Raw genomic sequence first — 20,881 nt, forward strand, 5'->3', positions numbered from 1 at the left:
TTCCTTGGGTTCCTGTCCTGACTACCTTCAATGGTGAGCAGCAAGGTGGAAGCATCAGCCAAATGAACCCTTTCCTCTCCTACTTGCTTCTTGGTCATGGTGTTTCATCACAGAAATAGAATCCTAACTGAGACAAGTACTGCCAGCTCTGAAATTATCTTTTTTTATTTAAGTGACTAGTCAGTAGCCAGTGGGTTTCTTCCCTCTTAACCACCTGCTCCGTTTAAGGAAGTGGTGGAGCTATGTGGAGTAATGCAGAGTCCTTCCTGCCTCGGCCCCCTCTTATGCAACCCTCCCCCTTTTCTGCTTTTCCCAGAGCTTCTCCTTGTGAAGCTGAGCTTCAGGAATTGATGGAACAAATCGACATCATGGTAAGCAACAAGAAGCTGGACTGGGAAAGGAAGATGCGGGCTTTAGAGACGCGCTTAGACCTTCGGGATCAAGAGTTGGCCAACGCACAGACTTGCTTGGACCAGAAAGGCCAGGAGGTACTGAGCACACACTTCAGCAAAGTGCCCACACACCAACTCATTCGTCACAGTTCTGTCGGCAAAGATGGGGTTAAGTGTACGCTATCAAATAGGTGCAGAGACCAAATTAAACCAGGTATCTACTGATGGAGACAGACTTAACCACACCAGTGCTGCCAATAATGCAAACAGATGTGTTGAAGATACTTGTGAAATAATATTGTTTGGAAGCAACAGTAAAAATGCTTTCGGTTTTTGGTGGCCAAAGTTGTCTTCATTCAGCAGAGTTAAGGAGAATTTGCTGCTTCTGATCTGCTAGAAAATATTTTGAAAGAAAGAAAGAGAGGGAGAGAGAGAAAGAAAGGAAGGGAGAGGGAGAGGAAGGAAGGAAGGAAGGAAGGAAGGAAGGGAGGGAGGGAGGGAGGGAGGGAGGGAGGGAGGGAGGGAGGAAGGGAGGAAAGAAAGAAAGAGAGAGAGAGAAAGAGAGAGAGAGAGAGAGAGAGAAAGAAAGAAAAAGAAAGAAAGAAAGAAAGAAAGAAAGAAAGAAAGAAAGAAAGAAAGAAAGAAAGAAAGAAAGAAAGAAAGAAAAGAAGGAATAAAGGAAGAAAGAAAAAAGGGGGACATATCAAGAATAAATTGCCGAAGGAGAGTACATGGGTGAAAGTGTGCGCATGTGTGGGCACATCCGTGGATGTGTGGATGCACGGGCCTGCAGTGCCCACTTAGGAAAGTTTCCTTCTCTCCCCATGGCTGCTGTGCTGAGCTGGTGCTCACAGGAGAATGTGGTGTGCACAGGCCTTGGGCTTGAGGAAAAGCACATGCAGATGTCCATGTCCGACTCTCGGGGGAGGCATGAAAGGAGAGAGCTCTCCAGCCAGGGTCCACACCATTGCAGACGCTTTCCTCAGCCGCCTCTGGCTCCGTTGACTCCTGGGCGGAACATGACTGTGGCAAAGCTGAGGGATCAGTGTTTTGTGCGTGGGTGTAGTCGTTGGTTCTTGTTTCTGTTGCACGAGAGGCAGGTCCACTGGCCCTGGCATATGCAGGGACCTACGATGGCACAGTTTTGTAAGTAGGCACCTTGTCAGCATTTAAAGAAAATAACCCAAAGTCTTAACAAGGACTCTTAAACATTTTTATGTTCCCATTAATATGTTAGTTCTTATAAATTATGACAGTTGTGCATAGAGCCACTGAAGTGGTAAGGAATGGAACCTAACCAACAGGAAATCTTTGAGTTACATTAGCAGAAGTTTTACATAAGTAACAATGGCACAGCCTCCCAAACAGATGATATGAAGTAAATTCTAAATCTTAATTTAAAAATGCAACAGTGCCAAGGATCTTCTATTAAACACACTTCCATTCTGTCCTGACACACAGCCAGGGGAAGGGCTGGCGCTGTCTGGTTTCTGTGAGCTCAGTTATTAGTGCTATCTTAAGAACCACAGGACAAACCGTTGCTTTTGGCTCCGCGTGGTGCCTTTCTGTGGACGGCGCTTCTCCTTTGCACATTTTTTCCTGGTTTTCTTTAAGGTCAAATTCAGAAAGAGCTAATGCAAAGTTTGTTTTTAATTAGGTGGGGTTACTTCGCCAGAAGCTGGACAGTCTAGAAAAATGTAATCTAGTCATGACTCAGAACTATGAGGGGCAGCTACAGACCCTGAAAGCCCAAGTAAGAGAATCTGTTCAACGTAACTTTGTTTTAATATGTATTCTAACCTGCAAAATCGTTTTATATACAAGCAAATGCTCTTGAGTCTTACTTGCATGTTTATCTCTGACTTTGGTTATCTTCTGGGTCCTGATGTGTCTCTCTTAATAGATTGTCAGCTTAGATACCACCTGCACTACCTTCATTAGTGTGGCAGGGAACTAAACAAATAGTTTTCTGCTTTTCTACAGGCAGTTTCTTATAATTATTAGTTATGAGAACAACAAAAGCCAAACTTCTCTTCTGTGGCTATTTCCTGATAGGGATAGGCTTGCTTCCACAGCAACCTAAAGCACAGATGCTTGCTACTGGGAAGGAAGTAGTTGAAAGAACCAAGCTGTTCTTGCTACTGATTGGCCGTTTATCAAGGGCAATGCCTCTACACATGCCATGGAGGGGTGCCGATGTCCTTGTCACCCGTCACTGCAGCCTCCTAGGCTCAAAGTCTTGTCCTCTATCACACGTATCCCATGAGGCAGGCAACACCTCAGTACTGCAGACCCAGAAGTTGCTTGGGTTTAACCTAGCGTAGGAGTCAACAGGGGAGGTGGTTTGATTGAGAACTCTTACCACTAGCTTTTCTTGGAAAGCAAAGATTTCATATGAAATGAGCTACTTAAAGGAGCCTGAAGCGTCCAATGCTCCTCCATAAGCACCTTTTCTAGAAAGGGGGGTTCGCCCATTAAGAATGGAATAGGAAACATTTGAAGCCACTTAGCTGATAAGGTCTTACAAAACTAATGGTCTACATTTTGCCTGCAATTCAGGCATGTTCCACTAGAAGGCAGCTTGTATTACAATATTTCTGAGCTGAGATCACAGCATCTAAGACCTAGGGCAACCAAGCTTGGTTTCCCTGACCCCTGCTCCCCCCTACAACATGGCAACCCAAATCTGAAGTGATTATACAGGGAAGCTGGAGATAAAGGGAAAGACAAAGCCACAGTGTGTTATTATATTTAAAAACTTAAGGCAAGTGTGTTGCCAAGATGATTCAATAGAAGAGATTAGCTCTTCACCAAACACCCTGCTAAAGAATGCACCAGGAGAAGCAGGTGAGAAGGACTCAGGGTCTGGCAGCAGCAGCTCAGCAGCCCCCTTACTCATGTCATTCAACACAGAAAGAATGAATAAAACAATCAACAGGTACTCAGAAACCTCCTCAGATGCCACGACATGATTCCGTAGGCATCCATGAAAGTGTGAGCCGCTGTTAAGTCAATTGTGTTATTGACATTAAAATTGTCAGCACAAGACTAAGTAAAAGTAAGGAAATTTTGTGTGTGTGTCTTTTAAACTGTTAGCTTTGCTGCCTACACAGTTAAAACAAGCATCAAGTGAGTTATTGGCTCACTGCCGTTAATGAAGGCCCTGATTTACAGACACGGAAGAAGAATCATGTTCAGCCTCAGTAACAGTTTTAATAACAGGTCCTATCCTCAGTAATTGGGACATTTAAGTTTTACTGTGCTTTCTCATCATGACTTAAGTTTTTGAAGAGCTATGTGACAAAGAAACACTGTGAAAGCCTGCTGTACATAACTGTTACTATCTCCTGGCCTCTGCAGTTTTCTAAGCTAACCAATAACTTCGAAAAGCTGAGATTACACCAAATGAAGCAAAACCAAATTCACCGAAAGGAACCCTCCAACAAAGAAGAAATGCCCTTTGAGCTGAGCAGTTTGAACCAGAAACTAGAGGTGAGTGTGCACGCCCAGTTTCTTGTGTTCCTAAGGTGGCCTGCTACAGTGTGAACTTGGTTTCCAGGCACACAGTACTCAGGTTGGCCTCAGTGCATGTTCTGCTTCAAGCACTTAATGAATTCAAAAATAGCTGATTTATATTATATCTTATATCTTATATATAATTGAGAGAGCTGAAAAAATGTACAAAGACTTTTCAGCTCTTGAGAGTAAATGAAGGAGGACACCCCTGGGGTCAGTTAAACTGAATACCTCATAAATATTTTAATGTCCATTTAACTATTAGATACTAAATCCCAATGAGCTGTTAAATCTTTTCAGACCAGGGCCAGAAATCCCAGGTTTTGTTTTGTTTTGTTTTGCTTTGTCTCTTTAAAGGCACAGTGGCCATCCATTTAAGTTGCCCCATATCACCAAAAATTTCTAAAGTCCATCTCTGAAAAGATTTCGTTTGTTGCCAAGATCCTTTTTCTCAGCCTTTCAACTCCAGAGCTTTTGAAACACAGAGCGGCTGTCTTCTTCCTGTGCTCTCAAGAAGCCCCGTGGAGAATCCTGAGGGCATGGAGTCTCCCTGAGCCCCTGACACCTGGCTTTCTGGGCTCCAGGGCTGCTTGGGGTCACTTTCTCCTCAACCTTTGTGTTACACCATCCCGTTTCTTTCATTCTTCTCAGGTCCTAAGCCCAGCGACCCATCCCCAGCCAGCAGTCTCAGTTTCTCCTACTCATGAGCTCAGGACCACCCTGCGCCTCCCAACGACCAAGGTCAGAGACAGTTTAGGGATTGACAGTCTTTCTGTTCATTGTCTCACCTGTACTACCTTTGACCTTCCATCGCATCTCTCCGTCTCCACACTGCTGCTACCTTATTCTATCTGCTCTTTTTTCTTACTCCTTCTGCTCCAAATACATGTCAGAGACAGTTTAAGGATCTAAACTGCCAGAAAGGTCATCACAAGGGAATTGCAGGAGGAGAACTAGCCAGTTTGGTAGAAGGCCTAGGTCTCACCTTCTAAAGCCCCAGATTCTACATCCTTCTAGGTGAGATCCAGGTCTTCAGATATAAAGTCACTGCCACCCAGTGAATAGCACTCAAGGAAATCCTGACACCCACTCCCAGCCCCTCAAGGGGCTGACTGGCCTTGCAGGACTGCTCAAGCACAGGCTCTGTAGATCTCGCCCCTTCCCGACATGAAGGTCAGAACACTTAGCTGACCATTTAGTTGGTCTTTGTGAGCTTCTGGAGGGACCACGATTCATTTACATGTTTCTGACACACACATTCTCATGGATATGTTTATATTTATGCAAAAGTTTTTTAAGTAAATGCAGTATAACTTGAATGATTATAACGTATCCTTCATGGCTGTTTTTCTTACAACCATCTGAAAAATAACATGTTTTAGAACATGCAGCATGTTCCCCTTTGGGACAAGCGTGTCTGACGCTATAGTACTATCACTGGGGACACTGTGTACGCAGTAGGGGAACACAGCTTGTAGCACAGAACATCCACCAACCCACTCTTTTATTCACTCTGTGATACTTCGGCAGTGTTAACCTTCATCTTCCCTTCAGTAAATTATGCTGATGAAGCCAGGGGACAGTTCCATTAGTAAAGTGCTTTTCTCAAAAGCGTGAGGACCTACCTGGGCTCAAGCTCCAAAATCTAAGTGTAAAAGCAGGACCTGGGTACACACTTGCAATCCCAGCACAAAGAAGACTGAAATAGGCAGATGCCTGATCACACTGGCCAGCCAGTCGAGCCTAGTCACTGGGCCAGATGACATATACTGTCAAAAAACAAGGTGGACAGCTTTGAGGAATGACACTTGAGGGTGCCCTGCCCTTTGATCTTCCAGTGCGCGCATGCGCGCGCATACACACACACACACACACACACACACACACACACAAGAAGACACTGTATATTACACGCATGTATTGAGAGAGTGTAGATAGATAGACAGACCACAAATCACATTTAAGGATGAAAATGCATGAGTTCAGAAAGTTCTTTGAAAATACTTCACCAAATAAGAGTGAGAAATTAGACTGTTAATGACAGTTAAACTGAGTGAGAATCATGTAATTTTGGTGACTCTGTACTTTTAGGTAAGTATAAAAAAATCCTAACGAAAAGTTAAGATCATTTTGTGATTTGTAGAGTTACTAACACATCACTAAACACCATTCCGCAGTGTTTAGAAGTGCTCTTCATAAAAAGATCTAGTACTCTGCTTATCAGCAGAAACACTCCTTTTAGTGACCATGACCCACTCTCAGCCTAAGTCATTCAGAGAAGACTTTATCACCATAGGAATATCACTGAGGGCTGGGTGACCCCACAGGCTGATGTCTGCATCCTCCATACAAACCCCCCACTCCTGAATACAGCATGATGGCTGCCTAACCTTAAAAGATTATCCAAGGATTCAGTGCCCACTGACAGATCTGTGGCACTGTCTGGCCCTCCTGGACCATATCTCTACCTGTTTTAGCTCTTCCGAGCTAAGGTCGATGTTGCTGTCTTCCCTAAAGCATGCCAGGGGAATATTTATTTTAAGATTATTTGTGGTTGTTAAGTAGGTGATGATAAGTATATTTACTATCTAGAAGATAGTTTGTAAACAGGGCAAATGGGTCATATCTCTAATCTCAGTACTTGGGCGGCTAAGGCAAAGGATCTTGAGTTCAAGAGCTTGGGTTGAACACTGAGACTCCATCTGAAACAAAAAGCAAAAGCGAAAACAAGACATATTTACTGTTAAAGTCAACCTTATTCCATTTTTTGCTATCTTTCCCCCAAAGTTCTTTTTAAATTAAAAAAAAAAAACTTTAATTCCCGTAGTTAGCATAGAAACTAATGGGTTTCCTCATAGCATTGTCATAAACGTTAAAACCAAATTCTTGAAATTTAACTTACATTGGTTATTAAATGTTACCCAGCATCTGTTTGGAGCCTAATTGTGTAAATGTGTCATTGTTACCTTTGCTACTTAATTCTCACATCCTTGAGTGTCAGAATCAGTTTATAACACTAAGTAGACTGTCTCTATTACCCCAATAAATGGAGGCTGTCATAAGGTATTTTCATACATGTAGGCAGAGGTATGTGCACGCATTTCCTTGGTGATGTTTCCACCACTAATTCCAGATTGCTTTCATCACTATAAAGTCTTCCTCATTACAGATTTCCTTCTTTGATTAGGACTTGTATTTTTTTTGTAAAAAATGTAAACTTCCTCAAATATTCTTCAAAACCATATCTGTGTAGGAAATATGAAAAGTGCTGCTTTCTCATTCTAAGCAAGATCCAGTTTGCATTCTCAGAATCCACGCACAGCCCAGCCAATCCCTGCAGCCATTTTTAAAACACCCTACCACATTCCAACTTAACATGGAAGGAAAAATATCCCCGTGGCTTTTGTGTGACAGTTGTATTATACTTATGTGCTGTAAATAGCTTGCGTATGTGGGCATGCTGCTCCTTTAAGAGTTGGGCGGAGGGTTAATCATAAAGCAGGCCCACCAGGCACTGCGAGCACAGCATGAGCATGCACTCAGTCCTCTGTGCTGGTTTCTGAAAGCCTGGACTGAAAGGCACACTGCAGAGGCCAGCCCATGGAGAAGCACGATGCAGGGGCATCCTCCCTGGCGCCTGCAAAGCCATGGCCTTTGCTCTTAGTGTTGCCTTGTGAACGGACCATCACTCTATCTACACATGAGCAGCTGAGCATACTGTATCCAGCCAGTCCCACGTTTTCTTCACCAACTGACACTTGTTCCCCACGTGAGCAGATTTTAGCTTCACCCTACACATGATGGCTTCGAAAGCCAGAGGCCAATAAAGACAGTGCCTTAGCGCAAGCTACTGTGGCAGAACGCAGAGGCTGGGTAGCTTAGACAAAGAGCCAACAGGGTGAGATTCTGAGGAAAGCCTCCTCCAGGTGCGTGAACAGCTGTCTGCTGGTTATACAGCAGGAAAGGGGGAAATGAAAAGAAATTCTTGCCTTTTGTTGGGGTGGTGTATGTGTTCATGCAGACATGATTTGTGTAGAACCAGAAGTCAGAATCAGGTGTCTTCCTCATCTCCTTCTACCCTCCCTCCACCCTTTTAAAGCTAGGATCTCTCACTGAAACAATATTTGGCTAGAATGGCTAGCCCAAGGATCCTCCTGCCTCTGCTTCTCCAGACCACTTTTTTATCCACTGTGTGGGGATTGAACTCAGGTCTTCATACTTGCCCAGTAAATGCTTTCCCAGATCCCTGCCTATTTATCTGTCCTTTCCCTCTCCTTTTCTCTTCTCCCTCCCTCTCCTTCTCCCTTATCCTCCCTCTCCCTCTTTTTGTCCCTCCCCCACCCCTCTCTCAATTTTTATTTTCCAAGACAAGGTTTCTCTGCGTAGCCCTGGCTGTCCTATAACTTGCTATGGAGACCAGGCTGCCCTGGAACTCAGAAATGCACCAGACTCTGCCTCCCAATTGCTGAGATTAAAGGTGTGCACCATCGTGCCCATCCTGATCCCTGGATTTCTTAATATTTTACTACAAGGACACTCGTCCATCTCACACTGGCTCCGGGCTCATAGCTCAACACTTCCCAGAGGCCCAACTTTCAGGTTTCAGTACAGTGAGCATTAGGCTTCAATGTATGTAGTTAGAAGAGGCACAAACCCTGAGTTCATAGAGCTGGATATATAGACATCGTATTAAAGGAACTGTTTTATTTTTAAATATGGGGAGCGTATGTGCATGTGAATGCTGTTGGCACCTGCTGTTGGCACCTGCCTGAGGCCAAAGGCAGCAGATCCCGTAGATCTGGCATAGGTGCTGGAAACTGAACCCCCATCCTCCAAAAGATGGGTGCATGCTCTTAGTCACTGAGCCATCTCTCCAGCTCCCAGACCTGGCCTCTTAAGTAGTGAAAGAATGTGTTCAGTGACTGAGTGTAGAGAATGAGAGAAAGGGGACTCTCCGGGGGCCTGGGCAGGAGGCACCAGCTGGTGCCAAGGGTTGTTTGATGCTCCCTTGTCACTACTCGACCTCACCATACGAGAGACCTATTCTGTGAATGATGTTTAGCATTTCCATGTGCGTTAAACATTCCATAATTTCCTTAAGAAATTGGAATACACAGGTTAGGCACACCTATTCTGAAAATTTGAGATTCCCAAATGTTCCCAAATCCCAGGCTTCTTGAGCAGTGACACAATGCCACAATTAGTAATGGAGGCCACAGCGTGGAAGGCCGTGACATGGGTGTATCAAACACAGCACATAGGGTCACCTTTTAGCGAAGTGCACACAGGGTGTGTGCAGCATGAGTGTGTGTTAAAGCTTGGATGGCATCAGCAAGACATCTCATTATGAATATGCAACTAACCCAAAATTTGAGTTGAAACTCCCTCGTCCCAACTGGTTCCAATGCAGGATACTGAGCCTGCAGTAATTAATCAAGGTACAACGCCATCAATTTCTTGTTTGTTTTCCTAAGAGATAAAGAATAGGCTTGTTTTTTGTAAGGCAAATAACACAAAGGAAGGAAGCTTATTGTGCTTTTAGTGACTAATAGTTTCCTATTATCTGCCGCCCCATTTTACTAGGAGTTCAGAGCAAAGTCGAGGGAGTGGGACAAGCAGGAGATCCTCTATCAGACCCACCTGGTGTCCCTGGACGCTCAGCAGAAGTTACTATCTGAAAAGTGCAATCAGTTTCAGGTAAACGATTACCATCATTCAGATTAAAAAGCACCACCAGAGGTTAGTTACTGCCGCCCTTGCCTTTCAGTGTGGAGTCTACTTACTCATGGAAGTGTGAACTGAGAGGGACAGTGGCTTGCCTTTCAGTGTGGAGTCTACTTACTCATGGAAGTGTGAACTGAGAGGGACAGTGGCGACAGCATAGCCATGTGAGCCCTTTGTGACCATGAGAAAGTCAGGTGCTGTTACATCTTTAGACAATGCATGCTTTTAGGCAGTTTGGGCAAATGCCTATAATCCCTGCACTTGTGGAGGTCACAGGCATGGGGGGGGGGGGGGTCAGAGGTTTAAGCCAGCCTGCACTTGGGTTTAGACTCAAAAAAAAAAAAAAGATCCAAGACAAAACCAAAACAAAGAATATGTCTGTTTGGTTTACTTCACATGCCCCACCTATCTGCAAGGCTGATCATGTCCTGTGTACAAGTTAGCATTTTTCACTTTCTCCTCTGGGCACGATTCCCCCATGTTGTGTGCATTTGACTTTGTGCCACGTGCTTTTCCTATTGATATGTGGAGGGTCTACAAGGAAGAATTGCTAAAAACAATTATCTGTTGGCAACTATTTTTTCCTCAATCTGATTTATATTTCTTTACCATAGAGGCGGTTTTCAATTAGTATGTAATTGAGTTAATATTTTTCTCTTTTAGAGGCAGGCGGATTTCTGAGTTCAAGGTCAGCCTGAGCTATACAGAGAAACCCTGTCTCGTGTTAAAAAAAAAAAAAAAAAGTAGCCGGGCATGGTAGCACACACCTGTAATCCCAGTACCCTAGGAGGCAGAGGCAGGCGGCTTTCTGAGTTCAAGGCCAGCCTGGTTCCAGGACAGCCAGGGCTACACAGAGAAACCCTGTCTCAAAAAAAAATCCAAAAAACCAATATATTTTTTTCTCTTTTTATAGCTTCTAGATTTTCTTTATTGATTAATAAGACCACTCCTCCTCCAAACCTCTTCCCTTATCCATAGCTTTGCTCCAGAGTTACACAGATACATTTTCTCTTCACATCATCTGAAGTTGAGGTCAGAAACAAATATAACCTAGACTATACAAGCCAAACTTCATACTAAAAAATCTTTTTTATTTTTATTAAACGTTATTGTAAAATATACAAATCAGTATTGACATTTTTAAGTCATCAATATAATTTATAATAGTTAAATGGCTCTTAAATATATATGATATCTTCTGAAGCTAAGAGTAATATGCACTTAACCAATTTGTAAAATCTATTTGAAATATTAAACATGATAGAAGTAGAAGAATATCTCTTATGAAGTCCTCTATGAAAGGAAATTGTGACAAGTTCTTGATTAGACCGAAACCATTTCATCTCCAAGGGAGAATACGTAAGATAACTGTGGCTTCATAGAATGAACTTGGTAGTTTTCCTTCTGTTTCTATTTTGTGGAATAGTTTGAAAAGTATTGGTGTTAGGTCTTCTTTGTTGGTCTGATAGAATTCTGCACTAAATACTTCTGGTCCTGGAGATGGGGGAGGGATTGTTATCATTTGGTTTGGTTGGGTTGGGAGACTTTTAATGACTGCTTCTATTTCTTTAGGGGTTATAGGTCTGTATAGATGGTTTATCTGACCTGATTTAAATTTTTTATTTGTTATCTAGAAAATTGTCCATTTTGTCCAGATTTTCCAGTTTTGTTGAGTATAGGCTTTTGTAGTAGGATCTGATGATTTTTTTTAATTTCCTCGATTTCTGATGTTCTGTCTCCCATTTCATTTCTGATTTTGTTCATTTGGGTAGTGCCTCTGTGCCCTCTGGTTAGTCTGGCGAAGGGTTTATCTATCTTGTTGATTTTCTCAAAGAACCAGCTGCTGGTTTTGTTGATTCTTTGCATAGTTCTTTTTGTTTCTACTGGGTTGATTTCAGCCCTGAGTTTCATTATTTTCTGCCGTCTACTCCTCTTGGGTGCATTTGCTTCTTCTTGTTCTAGAGCTGTCCAGTTTGCTCTTAAGCTGGTAGCGTAAGCTGGTAGTTTCTTTTTGGAGGTACTCAGAGTTATGAGTTTTCCTCTTAGCACTGCTTTCATTGTGTCCCATAAGTTTAGGTATGTTGTGTCTTCATTTTGATTAGATTCTAAAGTCTTTAATTTCTTTATTTCTTCCTCGACAAAGTTATCAATGAGTAAGACATTCTTCAGTTTCCATGTATATGTAGGCTTTCTGTTGTTTTTGTTTCTACTGAAGACCAGCCTTAGTCTGTGGTGACCCGATATGATGCATGGGTCATTCCAATCTTCTTGTATCCACTGAGGACTTTTTTGTGACCAATTATATGGTCAGTTTTGGAGAAGGTACTATGAGGTTCTGAGAAGAAGGTATATTCTTTTGTTTTGGGATGAAATGTTCTATAGATATCTGTTAAATACATTTGGTCCATACTTCTGTTAGTTTCATTGTGCCTCTGTTTAGTTTGGGTTTCCATGATCTGTCCATTGATGAGAGTGGGGTGTTGAAGTCTCCCACTATTATTGTGTGACGTACAATGTGTGCTTTGAGCTTTAGTAAAGTTTCTTTTATGAATGTGGTTGCCCTCACATTTGAAGCATAGATGTTCAGAATTGAGAGTTCTTCTTGCTAGATATTTTTCCTTTGATGAATATGAAGTGTTCTTCCTTATCCATTTTGATAACTTTTGGTTGAAAGTTGATTTAGAAGGGCTACTCCAGCTTGTTTCTTGGGACCATTTGCTTGGAAAATTGTTTTCCGGCCCTTTACTTTGAGGTAGTGTCTGTCTTTGACACTGAGGTATGTTTCCTGTGTGCAGCAAAATGCTGTGTCCTGTTTACGTATCCAGTCTATTAGTCTGTCTTTCTACTAGTCCATTGATGTTAAGAGATATTAAGGGATATTGATTGTTGCTTTCTGTTATTTATGTTATTTTTATGATTGTGTGACTATCTTTTTTGGGGTTTGTTGGAAGAAGATTACTTTCTTGCTTTTTCTAGAGTGTAGTTTCCCTCCTTGTATTGGCGTTTTCCATCTATTATCCTATGTAGGGCTGGATTTGTGGAAAGATATTGTGTAAATTTGTTTTTTTCATGGAATATCTTGGTTTTTCCATCTATGGTAATTGAGGGTTTTGCTGGGTATAGTAGCCTGGGCTTGCATTTGTGTTCTCTTAGGATATATATAACATCTGCCCAGGATCTTTTAGCTTTCATAGGCTCTGGTGAGAAGTCTGGTGTAATTCTGATAGATCTGCTTTTATATGTTACTTGACCTTTCCCCCTTACTGCTTTTAGTATTCTTTGTTTGTTTTGTGCATTTGGTGTTTTGATTATTATGTGACAGGAGCAATTTCTTTTCTGGTCCAGTCTATTTGGAGTTCTGTAGGCTTCTTGTATGTTCATGGGCATCTCTTTCTTTAGGTTAGGGAAGTTTTCTTCTATAATTATATTCAGGAAATATAATGAAGATATTTCCTGACCCTTTAAGTTGGGAATCTTAACTGTCTTCTATACCTATTATCCTTAGTTTTGGTCTTCTCGTTATGCTCTGAATTTCCTGGATGTTTTGGGTTAGAAGTTTTTTGCATTTTGCATTTTCTTTGATTGTTGTGTCAATGTATGGTATCTTCTGCACCTGAGATTCTCTCTTCTATCTCTTATATTCTGTTGGTGATGTGTGCTTTTATGACTCCTGATCTCTTTCCAGGTTTTCTAACTCCAGGGTTGTCTCCCTTTGTGATTTCTTTCTTTCTTTTTTCTTTCTTTCTTTCTTTCTTTCTTTCTTTCTTTCTTTCTCTCTTTCTTTCTTTTTTTTTTTTTTTTTTTTTTTGGTTTTTTGGAAATGGTTTTTCCTGGAACTCACTCTGTAGATCAGGCTGGCCTCGAACTCAGAAATCCACCTGCCTCTGTCTCCCAGAGTTTGGGATTACAGGCGTGTGCCACCACTGCCCAGCTATCCCTTTGTGATTCCTTTATTGTTTCTATTTCCATTTTTAGATCCTGGATGGTTTTGTTCAGTTCCTTCACTTGTTTGGTTGTGTTTTCTTGTAATTCCTTAAGGGATTTTTGTGTTTCCCCTTTAAGGGCTTCTTACCTGTGTTTTCCCGTATTTCTTTAAGGGAGTTATTTATGTCCTTCTTAAAGTTCTCTATCATCGACATGAGATGTGATTTTAAATCAGAGTCTTGCTTTTCTGGTGTGTTGGGGGTAACCAGGACTTGCTGTGGTGGGAGAAATGGATTCTGAAGATGCCAAGTAGCCTTGATTTCTGTTGCTTATGTTCTTGCCCTTGCCTCTCGCCATCTGAGTATCTCTGGTGTTAGCTGGTCTTGCTGTCTCTGTCTGTGGCTTGTCCCTCCTGCAACCCTGTGTGTCAGTACTCCTGGGAGACCAGTTCTCTCCTGGAGGAATTTGGGTATGGAGAGTTGTGGCACAAGATCAGCTCCCGGTGCAGATGGAAACTGGAAGGATCCTATCCCAGGTTGTTCCTTCCTTTCTGTGTCCTGAGGGCTCCACGCAGGTACCTCTGAGAAGTGATGGTCTTACCTGTGCTCACAGGCTTGTCAGTACTCCTGGGAAACTGCTCTCTCCTGGCTCTATTTGGGTATGGAGTGCTGTGGCAAGGATTAGCTCTGGGTGGAGATGGAAACTGAAAGCCTAAAAATCTTTGATATTTTTTTCCTTTGCCTCTGTGGAAGCATAAATATGATATTCTAAACTCCATTTACCTGATTGTCATATTTCTCAGAAACAGGCACAAAATTACCAAACTCAGCTAAATGGGAAAAAGCAGTGCCCAGAGGACAGTGGCCCTGAGATCCCTCGCCTGGTGTGTGAGTCGGATCCTGGCTGTGAAGCCACCCAAAGAGATGAGTTCATTATCGAAAAGTTAAAGTCGGCCGTGAGTGAAATAGCGCTGAGCAGGAACAAGTTACAGGATGAAAACCAGAAGCTCCTGCAAGAACTGAAGATGTACCAGAGGCAGTGCCAGGTGAGGTCTGTGCGCTCTGCTGCGTCTCCCACCATTGTTGATGGGCTGTACAGATGCAGGCTTGGCAGGGACCTCCCTGTCAAAGTGCTTCTCACCAGTAAGTAACCCAGCGGGTATGTTAGCCTCTGGAGTCTTGTAACAGCACCATGACAGACGACAGTGTGTAGCATTACTAGTGCACTGGAACAACTGTCACGAGCCTTTGTGCCTAAAATCCACACAGCAGTATCCAGCCACCACCGTTCCCCCTCCTATCTTATTTGCAAGTTGGGGACCCACATGGAGCTACCCTTTCTGGTTTATCAGTGCCTGCTCCACGTTAGTCTAGTTACTAATCACTAAGTTACTAGTTACTAAGTTAGTCTACTTCCCATCACTTAGCAAAACACTCGAGGTAATCCATGAAGATTTACGTTTCCTTTAGGCTCGTGGTTTGGAAGGGACCTGGTTACCTCAGGACTATGATGGGGCAGAATATCATGGCAGGAGAGTGAGGCAGACTAAAAATTCATGTCCCACAAGCAAAGGGGAAGGAGGACAGGCTGGGTTCCCCACTGGAGCCCAACTCCCAAAGGCCCAACCACCTGACCTCTAGAGACTCTTTAGAGATTAAGACACAGGCCTTTGGGCAACCATCAATATCTGATCACCAGAGCTGGACATAGTCTCTGTTGAGCAGTCTTCTAGAACTGAAAGTCACCATCCGATTGACAGACTGACAGGTGTTTACCCAGCTTTGTCTTCCTTAAGCCAGCTTTTAAATTTTTTTTTCTATTTTTTGCAATTGGCAGAGAAGGTTTGGGACCAGTACCCTTCCAAATCGGCCACTGCTGAGCCCATCCTCAGATCTTCCCTGTGTGCATTCTGACTCTGGAGACATCCTCACCATCCTTTCTCTGCTTCTACCCCAACGTCCCCACCTCCAAATGTGTCTTTCTGCTGTTTTCTCCACCCAGCTCAGCCATCTCTCAGCTCCTCTCATTTCTCCATCCTAAAGCACACTACTGTGGAAACCCTGTTTCTCTGAGATAGTCAGCCCTAAAGCTTCTGCTCTTCCACTCCCAGGATCATTTCTTAGCCCTGGTCCAACCTCCCCTTCCCCACACTGCAGTGTTACTTACAGGGCTGTAACATCTGCATCAGCATCCGCATCAGAATCTTCTCTTCCCCGGAGTCTGGGAGGGCACGGACCACAAGGCTCCCACCTTCTCTATCTCCTAGTGGCATTTCTAAGAGACCTGTATCTCCCCCATCATGAACTCCAGCTCTTTCTGGAGAACGAAGTTATTCTAATATTACCTAGAATGTAGATGTAAATGAACAAAGCAGATTACACTGAAAATGTGAGACACTGAAGAAGTGAGGCATTCTCCAGACACAGGTCAGGGGTGGTAGCATCTTCCCTGGTTCCACCACAGTCTACGATCAGTCCTGCTCTTCCTGGAGGTTGGCCAGGGTCCCCTAGTGTTCAGCTTGCTGGTGCACCACCACCACCATCACCACCACCACCACCACCACCCCCGCCTGTGAGAGCTGTTTGCACAACTGTTGGGTCCAGCAGGATCCTCTTTTCCTCTGGGATGGGCCATTGGTCCTAGCTTCTGTCAGAAGAAAACTGAAGCTTACATTTCACTGCTGTCTTGACTGACGGAGCCCGCCCCAGCATCACAATGACTACGTGGATTATTTTTCTAGGTCTCTCCGAAGTTCTCTGCCCTGGGCTTCGGTCTGTGCTGTATGAACTGAAGAGCTTTGTGTTTTGTCTTGTCTTGGGGACATTTTGGCTCTGGTCCCTGCAAGTCCTTTCCCTGCAGGGCTCGCTGTGATAGTGGGCACTGGCATGAAGACCCACAGGGCTTTGCTGGCTAGACTGTCTTGCTGAATAGTGAGTCTCAAGTTCAGATAGCCCCTGTCTCCCTGTCTCATTAAAATCCAGCAAGGTGGAGAGCAATAGACATTACCCAGGTCTAAGCCTGGCCTCCATGTATACACATGTGCATTCTCGTGTCATTGGCGCACACGCACACACACACATTACATATATTAAAAAGCAAACCAGCCGGACAGTGGTGGCACGCACCTTTAATCCCAGCACTTGGGAGGCAGAGGCAGGTGGATTTCTGAGTTCGAGGCCAGCCTGGTCTGCAGAGTGAGTTCCAGGACAGCCAGGGCTAAGCAAACCAAATTACTGTGGAACATGTTCAAGAGAAAAAATATTCATTGTACTAATGAGAAATATTTTTGAAAAGCAATTCAAACTTTCTCTTTGGAAAAAGCACCAAGCATCCTGCTTCCTCACTCCTCCCTGGGTCCTGTCCAGGTGTCACTCACGACCTGCCCTTATGCTTTCCACCAATGCCGAGAGGCCACTGTTTGTCAGTTCATTTGAAGGGTTAAAATCACTGCTCCTTTCAGAGCATCAGACATGTGCCTAACTAAACAGATGGGCCTTAGATCTGTTTTTCAAAATTTGCATTTTACCAAATAAGGATAACTAGAAGTAAATAATCTTGGAACCAGAATATACATTTGGAAAAAAAAAAGCCGTCTCTTTTTAGTCACCTGATGTTCCACATCTCTCATAAAAATGCAAAAAGACGACGATTCCGATTAAGTCACTGCCGTTTAGTATGTGGCAGCACACTGACGGACGGCAGCTGTGTCTGCATCTTCCGAGACACACCGTCATTTGTCTTTCTACAGCCCTGAAATGTGTCAGCACACACAGCCCATTGCACATGTTTATTTACTGTGCTACAAGCCCCTCGCGTTTCTAAGTGTGCAGTTAGAAATCACCCCCCACTAGAGATTAATGACAAAAATAAATGCTTCTGCATCTTTCAAACATCTGCGCTGGGAAAGTTAACTTCATTTGCTGGTTAATATATCGCTAAGAACTTGAGCAACACTGCCCCCAGAAGAGTGCAACCCACCCCCAGCTCTAAATTCTGGAGTCTTTGAGACTGGTTTCTGCTCTATTTTATTGCTTCCGTGTTTGAGACAGAGTCTTAGGTAGCTCTGGATGCCCTCACACCCCCTGGGTAGTCTAAGGTGACTATAGTCCCGGGTCTGACTCCCTGGGCTGAGATTTGGGGTACACACCACCATATTCAGTTTTTGCAGAACAAAAGGTAGAAGCCAAGGCTTCGTGGGTGCCAGCTAGATAAAGCACTGTGCCAACTGAGCTCTATAGTCAAGCTTGATTTAATATCTTCTTGTAGCACATTAAAGGGCAACAGAGAAATGAGAGAACTTAGAGTACGTCATATATTTATTCAAACTAATATATGTGTATATCAAAAATTGTCATCTAAAATGCAATCAAGAAGTAGAAATTATCGAGATATTTTGGTCTTCATATTTAATCATCAAAAGTCTGCATATATGCTATGCCTACAACATACCTGCATTTCAGTGCTAAATGCCTAATCTATATTTAGATTTCATAAAATATCACAATTAAGGGGGCTTCTGGTGCTTACATTGTTCCAGGAATGATTGAGAATCTCCCAATACCAAAATCATTTTACCAAATATTTGACACATTGCAAATAATTGATTTGACTTTCATACCAACGCGTACCAATTTTAAAAACACATCCTAGTTTTAAAAATCCGTTAATTCTCATGTCAACTCAGGCTTATTAAACCCAATGCCACGAAGATAATTCTAGATTTATCAATATCAACTAATCCTTCTAACTGTTCTTATGCTTCTGCAGCCAATTTACAGAATGCTGTCAGCTACGATCTATTTTTCTATTTACCCATCCAATCATTATTACCAATTTGTATAATGAGATGTTTCCGTCTTAACATACATCCTCACACCTGTGCCTCTGGATCATTAAACAGTGAGTTCCTTCTGGATGCTCATCACCACAGACAGATGTGTTCTAGTTACAGGACAGACCTCGCTGTCAACCTGACCCTGCAGGTCCCCAGCCTGGAGTTAGGGCCCTCCTCCTCCTCCTCTCCTCCAGAGTAGGCACACCCACTCTCTGCCTGCTGCTTTGTGTTTAAAGCCCAGGCTGGTCCTTCATTCACTGCATGGCATATCAGGTGACATTTAAACAAGGTAAACTGATTTTTAAAGAGTAAACAATAATTTATTGTTTCGTAAGGTAAACTGCATTTCTACTGTATAATTTATTGTTTTATGTGTCTCTGGATTTTGAAATTTTAACTCTGAGAAATCCCTGCTGTTGAAACCAGAGAGCATGGAAGCTAATCTCAGAAGACATCATACTCATGTCTGAAAGCACAGTAATCTGGTTTTTGTTTTAAGAAAAGTTCCTGAGAACTCCCCTCATTTAAATGGAGCAATCGCTGCTTCTGATTGCCAAAAGGAGAACCAACCCACAATGCCTACCAACTGCTGAATAGAACAGAATGTGGTGTAGCCACTAACAGGACGTAATTCAGCCATAAACAGGAATAGATGCCCTGGGAACTTAATGAGGGAGAGAGGCCAGCTACGGGAGCTGCATACTGTGTTTTAATTCCTAGAGAACTGTCCATCCTGCTGCTGCAGATCACCCAACAGGCTATGGTCCTGCTCCTGAAATGGGCCCACAGCATTGTGAACGGCTGCCAGAGTGCTTGTCCATAACCCCGATCCTCCTCCCTTGCAACAGAAGACAGCCAGGCTCTGAGCTCCCCTTAATCTGTTGCAGAACTCGCCTCCTTCGCTCCTGCTCCAGAGAGGAGGAGATGGGTCTCCTGCAGGTTCTCTCACTGCTGCTTTGGGCTCCTCAAGCCCCCATTCTGAGGAGCCCCGCCCACTGCTACTGCTCTTACTTCCTGTCCTGAGCTTCCGCTTCACTGTGAACTGCTCAAACCTCTTGTGCACCAACAGCACGGGTCACTGGTCTTCCTAGTTGTTTCAGCATAGCTCCACCACCTTGGGGCCGGAGGGGAAAAGGGCATCCTTCCTTCTGTACCGCATCCTTCTGTACCGCATCCTTCCTTCTGTACCGCATCCTTCCTTCTGTAACGCATCCTGCTGCCGGAAAGCACACTGATGGCTTTGGTCACAAGATTATCTGTCATTTACTTACTATTATATTAATCAGAAAGGACCAGCATTGACTAGAGCTCACACTTTGTACTTTACTCAGACATCACTGCTTCAAGCTCACACACAGTGTGAGCACATCGAAGCCGGTGGCTTGGTTGTTTGCTCTTTGTCCTTATCCTCAGTGGTGAACACTCTGAGGGCAATGAGTATCACGTGTGTATCTAGCACAAGGTAGGAGGAGCTCAGTGAAGATTTGTCCAAAGGCGAGGCGAAACTCTGTAAGGCTGGGGAAGGAAAAGAGTAAACCTGCTTTACTTAAAATGCAGCTCACTGATTTAGGTGGTAAGTGTTTTTAATTTTTAAATTGACAGTTACATGCATGTATATAGTGAAATTTGGTCGTTTTCACCCATCATCACTCTCCCTCAGGCCCCTCCCCCTCACACTTCCTAATAAGCCCCTTTCCTACTTTCATGTCTCTGTATGAGTGTGTCAGTGTGTGTGACTGTGTTTGTGTGTGTGTGACTGCAATGTTTGTGTATGAATGTAGGTGTGAATGTCCATGTGTGTGTCAGTGTGTGTGCATATGAGTGTGTGGGTCAGTGTGAGCATGAGTATGTGTGTCATGTGTATGACTGAATGGGTGTGTATGAATGTGGGAGTGAGTATGTATGTCAGTATGTGTATGTTAATGTGTGTGCATCTGAGTGCATGTGTGTAAGTGTGTGAGTGTGTGTGGGTATATCTGTGTGTCAGTGTATGTCTATGTGAGTGTGTGTATGTTTGTGTGTGAGTATGTGTGTGTATTGTGAGGGGGAAGTAGTGTTGTGCATGAGTGAAACAGGGTGGGGGAGTTCATATGAGCATGTGTGAGACAGAGAAAGTGTGTGTGTGTGTCTGTGTGTGTCTGTGTGTGTGTGTATGTGTGTGTATGTGTGTGTGTGTGTGTGTGTGTGAGAGAGAGAGAGAGAGAGAGAGAGAGAGAGAGAGATTGAGAGAGAGAGAGAGAGAGAGAGAGAGAGAGAGAGAGACTGCGACCTTGTGGGTTTCGTTAGGATTGCTTGCATAAGCATGGGTATGGCTTTACTTATCAGAACCCAGGCACCTTGCCTGTGGCTACACCATGGGAGAAAATGACTTCCCCTCCCCAGTAGCCATTAACAACCAGTAGCTTCTGAAGCAGTGAGGCCTCAAGAGCTTCCTCTCATCTTGAATGGAAGGCCGACAGGCCCTGTCTTGCGCAGATAACCACAGCTACTA

The 20,881-nt window shown here is 43.6% G+C and overlaps 1 protein-coding gene across 5 annotated transcripts in view; it reads left to right on the forward strand.

Annotated features, from left to right (window-relative positions):
• The first annotated feature begins 323 nt into the window (after nt 1–323).
• Nucleotides 324–20,881, forward strand: part of Deup1 (deuterosome assembly protein 1) — a 54,601-nt gene continuing 34,043 nt past the window's right edge. For 4 of the 5 annotated variants that reach the window (XM_052189060.1, XM_052189062.1, XM_052189063.1 and 1 more), the window contains exons 1-5: nt 324–488; nt 2,050–2,145; nt 3,753–3,884; nt 9,492–9,605; nt 14,359–14,601. In XM_052189060.1, the coding sequence (XP_052045020.1) occupies nt 351–488; nt 2,050–2,145; nt 3,753–3,884; nt 9,492–9,605; nt 14,359–14,601 (723 nt within the window). In that variant the 5' untranslated portion in view covers nt 324–350. The remainder of the gene's footprint in view (nt 489–2,049; nt 2,146–3,752; nt 3,885–9,491; nt 9,606–14,358; nt 14,602–20,881) is intronic. The other variant, XM_052189061.1, reaches the window with a different exon arrangement.

The sequence above is a fragment of the Apodemus sylvaticus genome, chromosome 7 (genome assembly GCF_947179515.1).
Source record: "Apodemus sylvaticus chromosome 7, mApoSyl1.1, whole genome shotgun sequence".
Classification (NCBI taxonomy): domain Eukaryota; kingdom Metazoa; phylum Chordata; class Mammalia; order Rodentia; family Muridae; genus Apodemus; species Apodemus sylvaticus.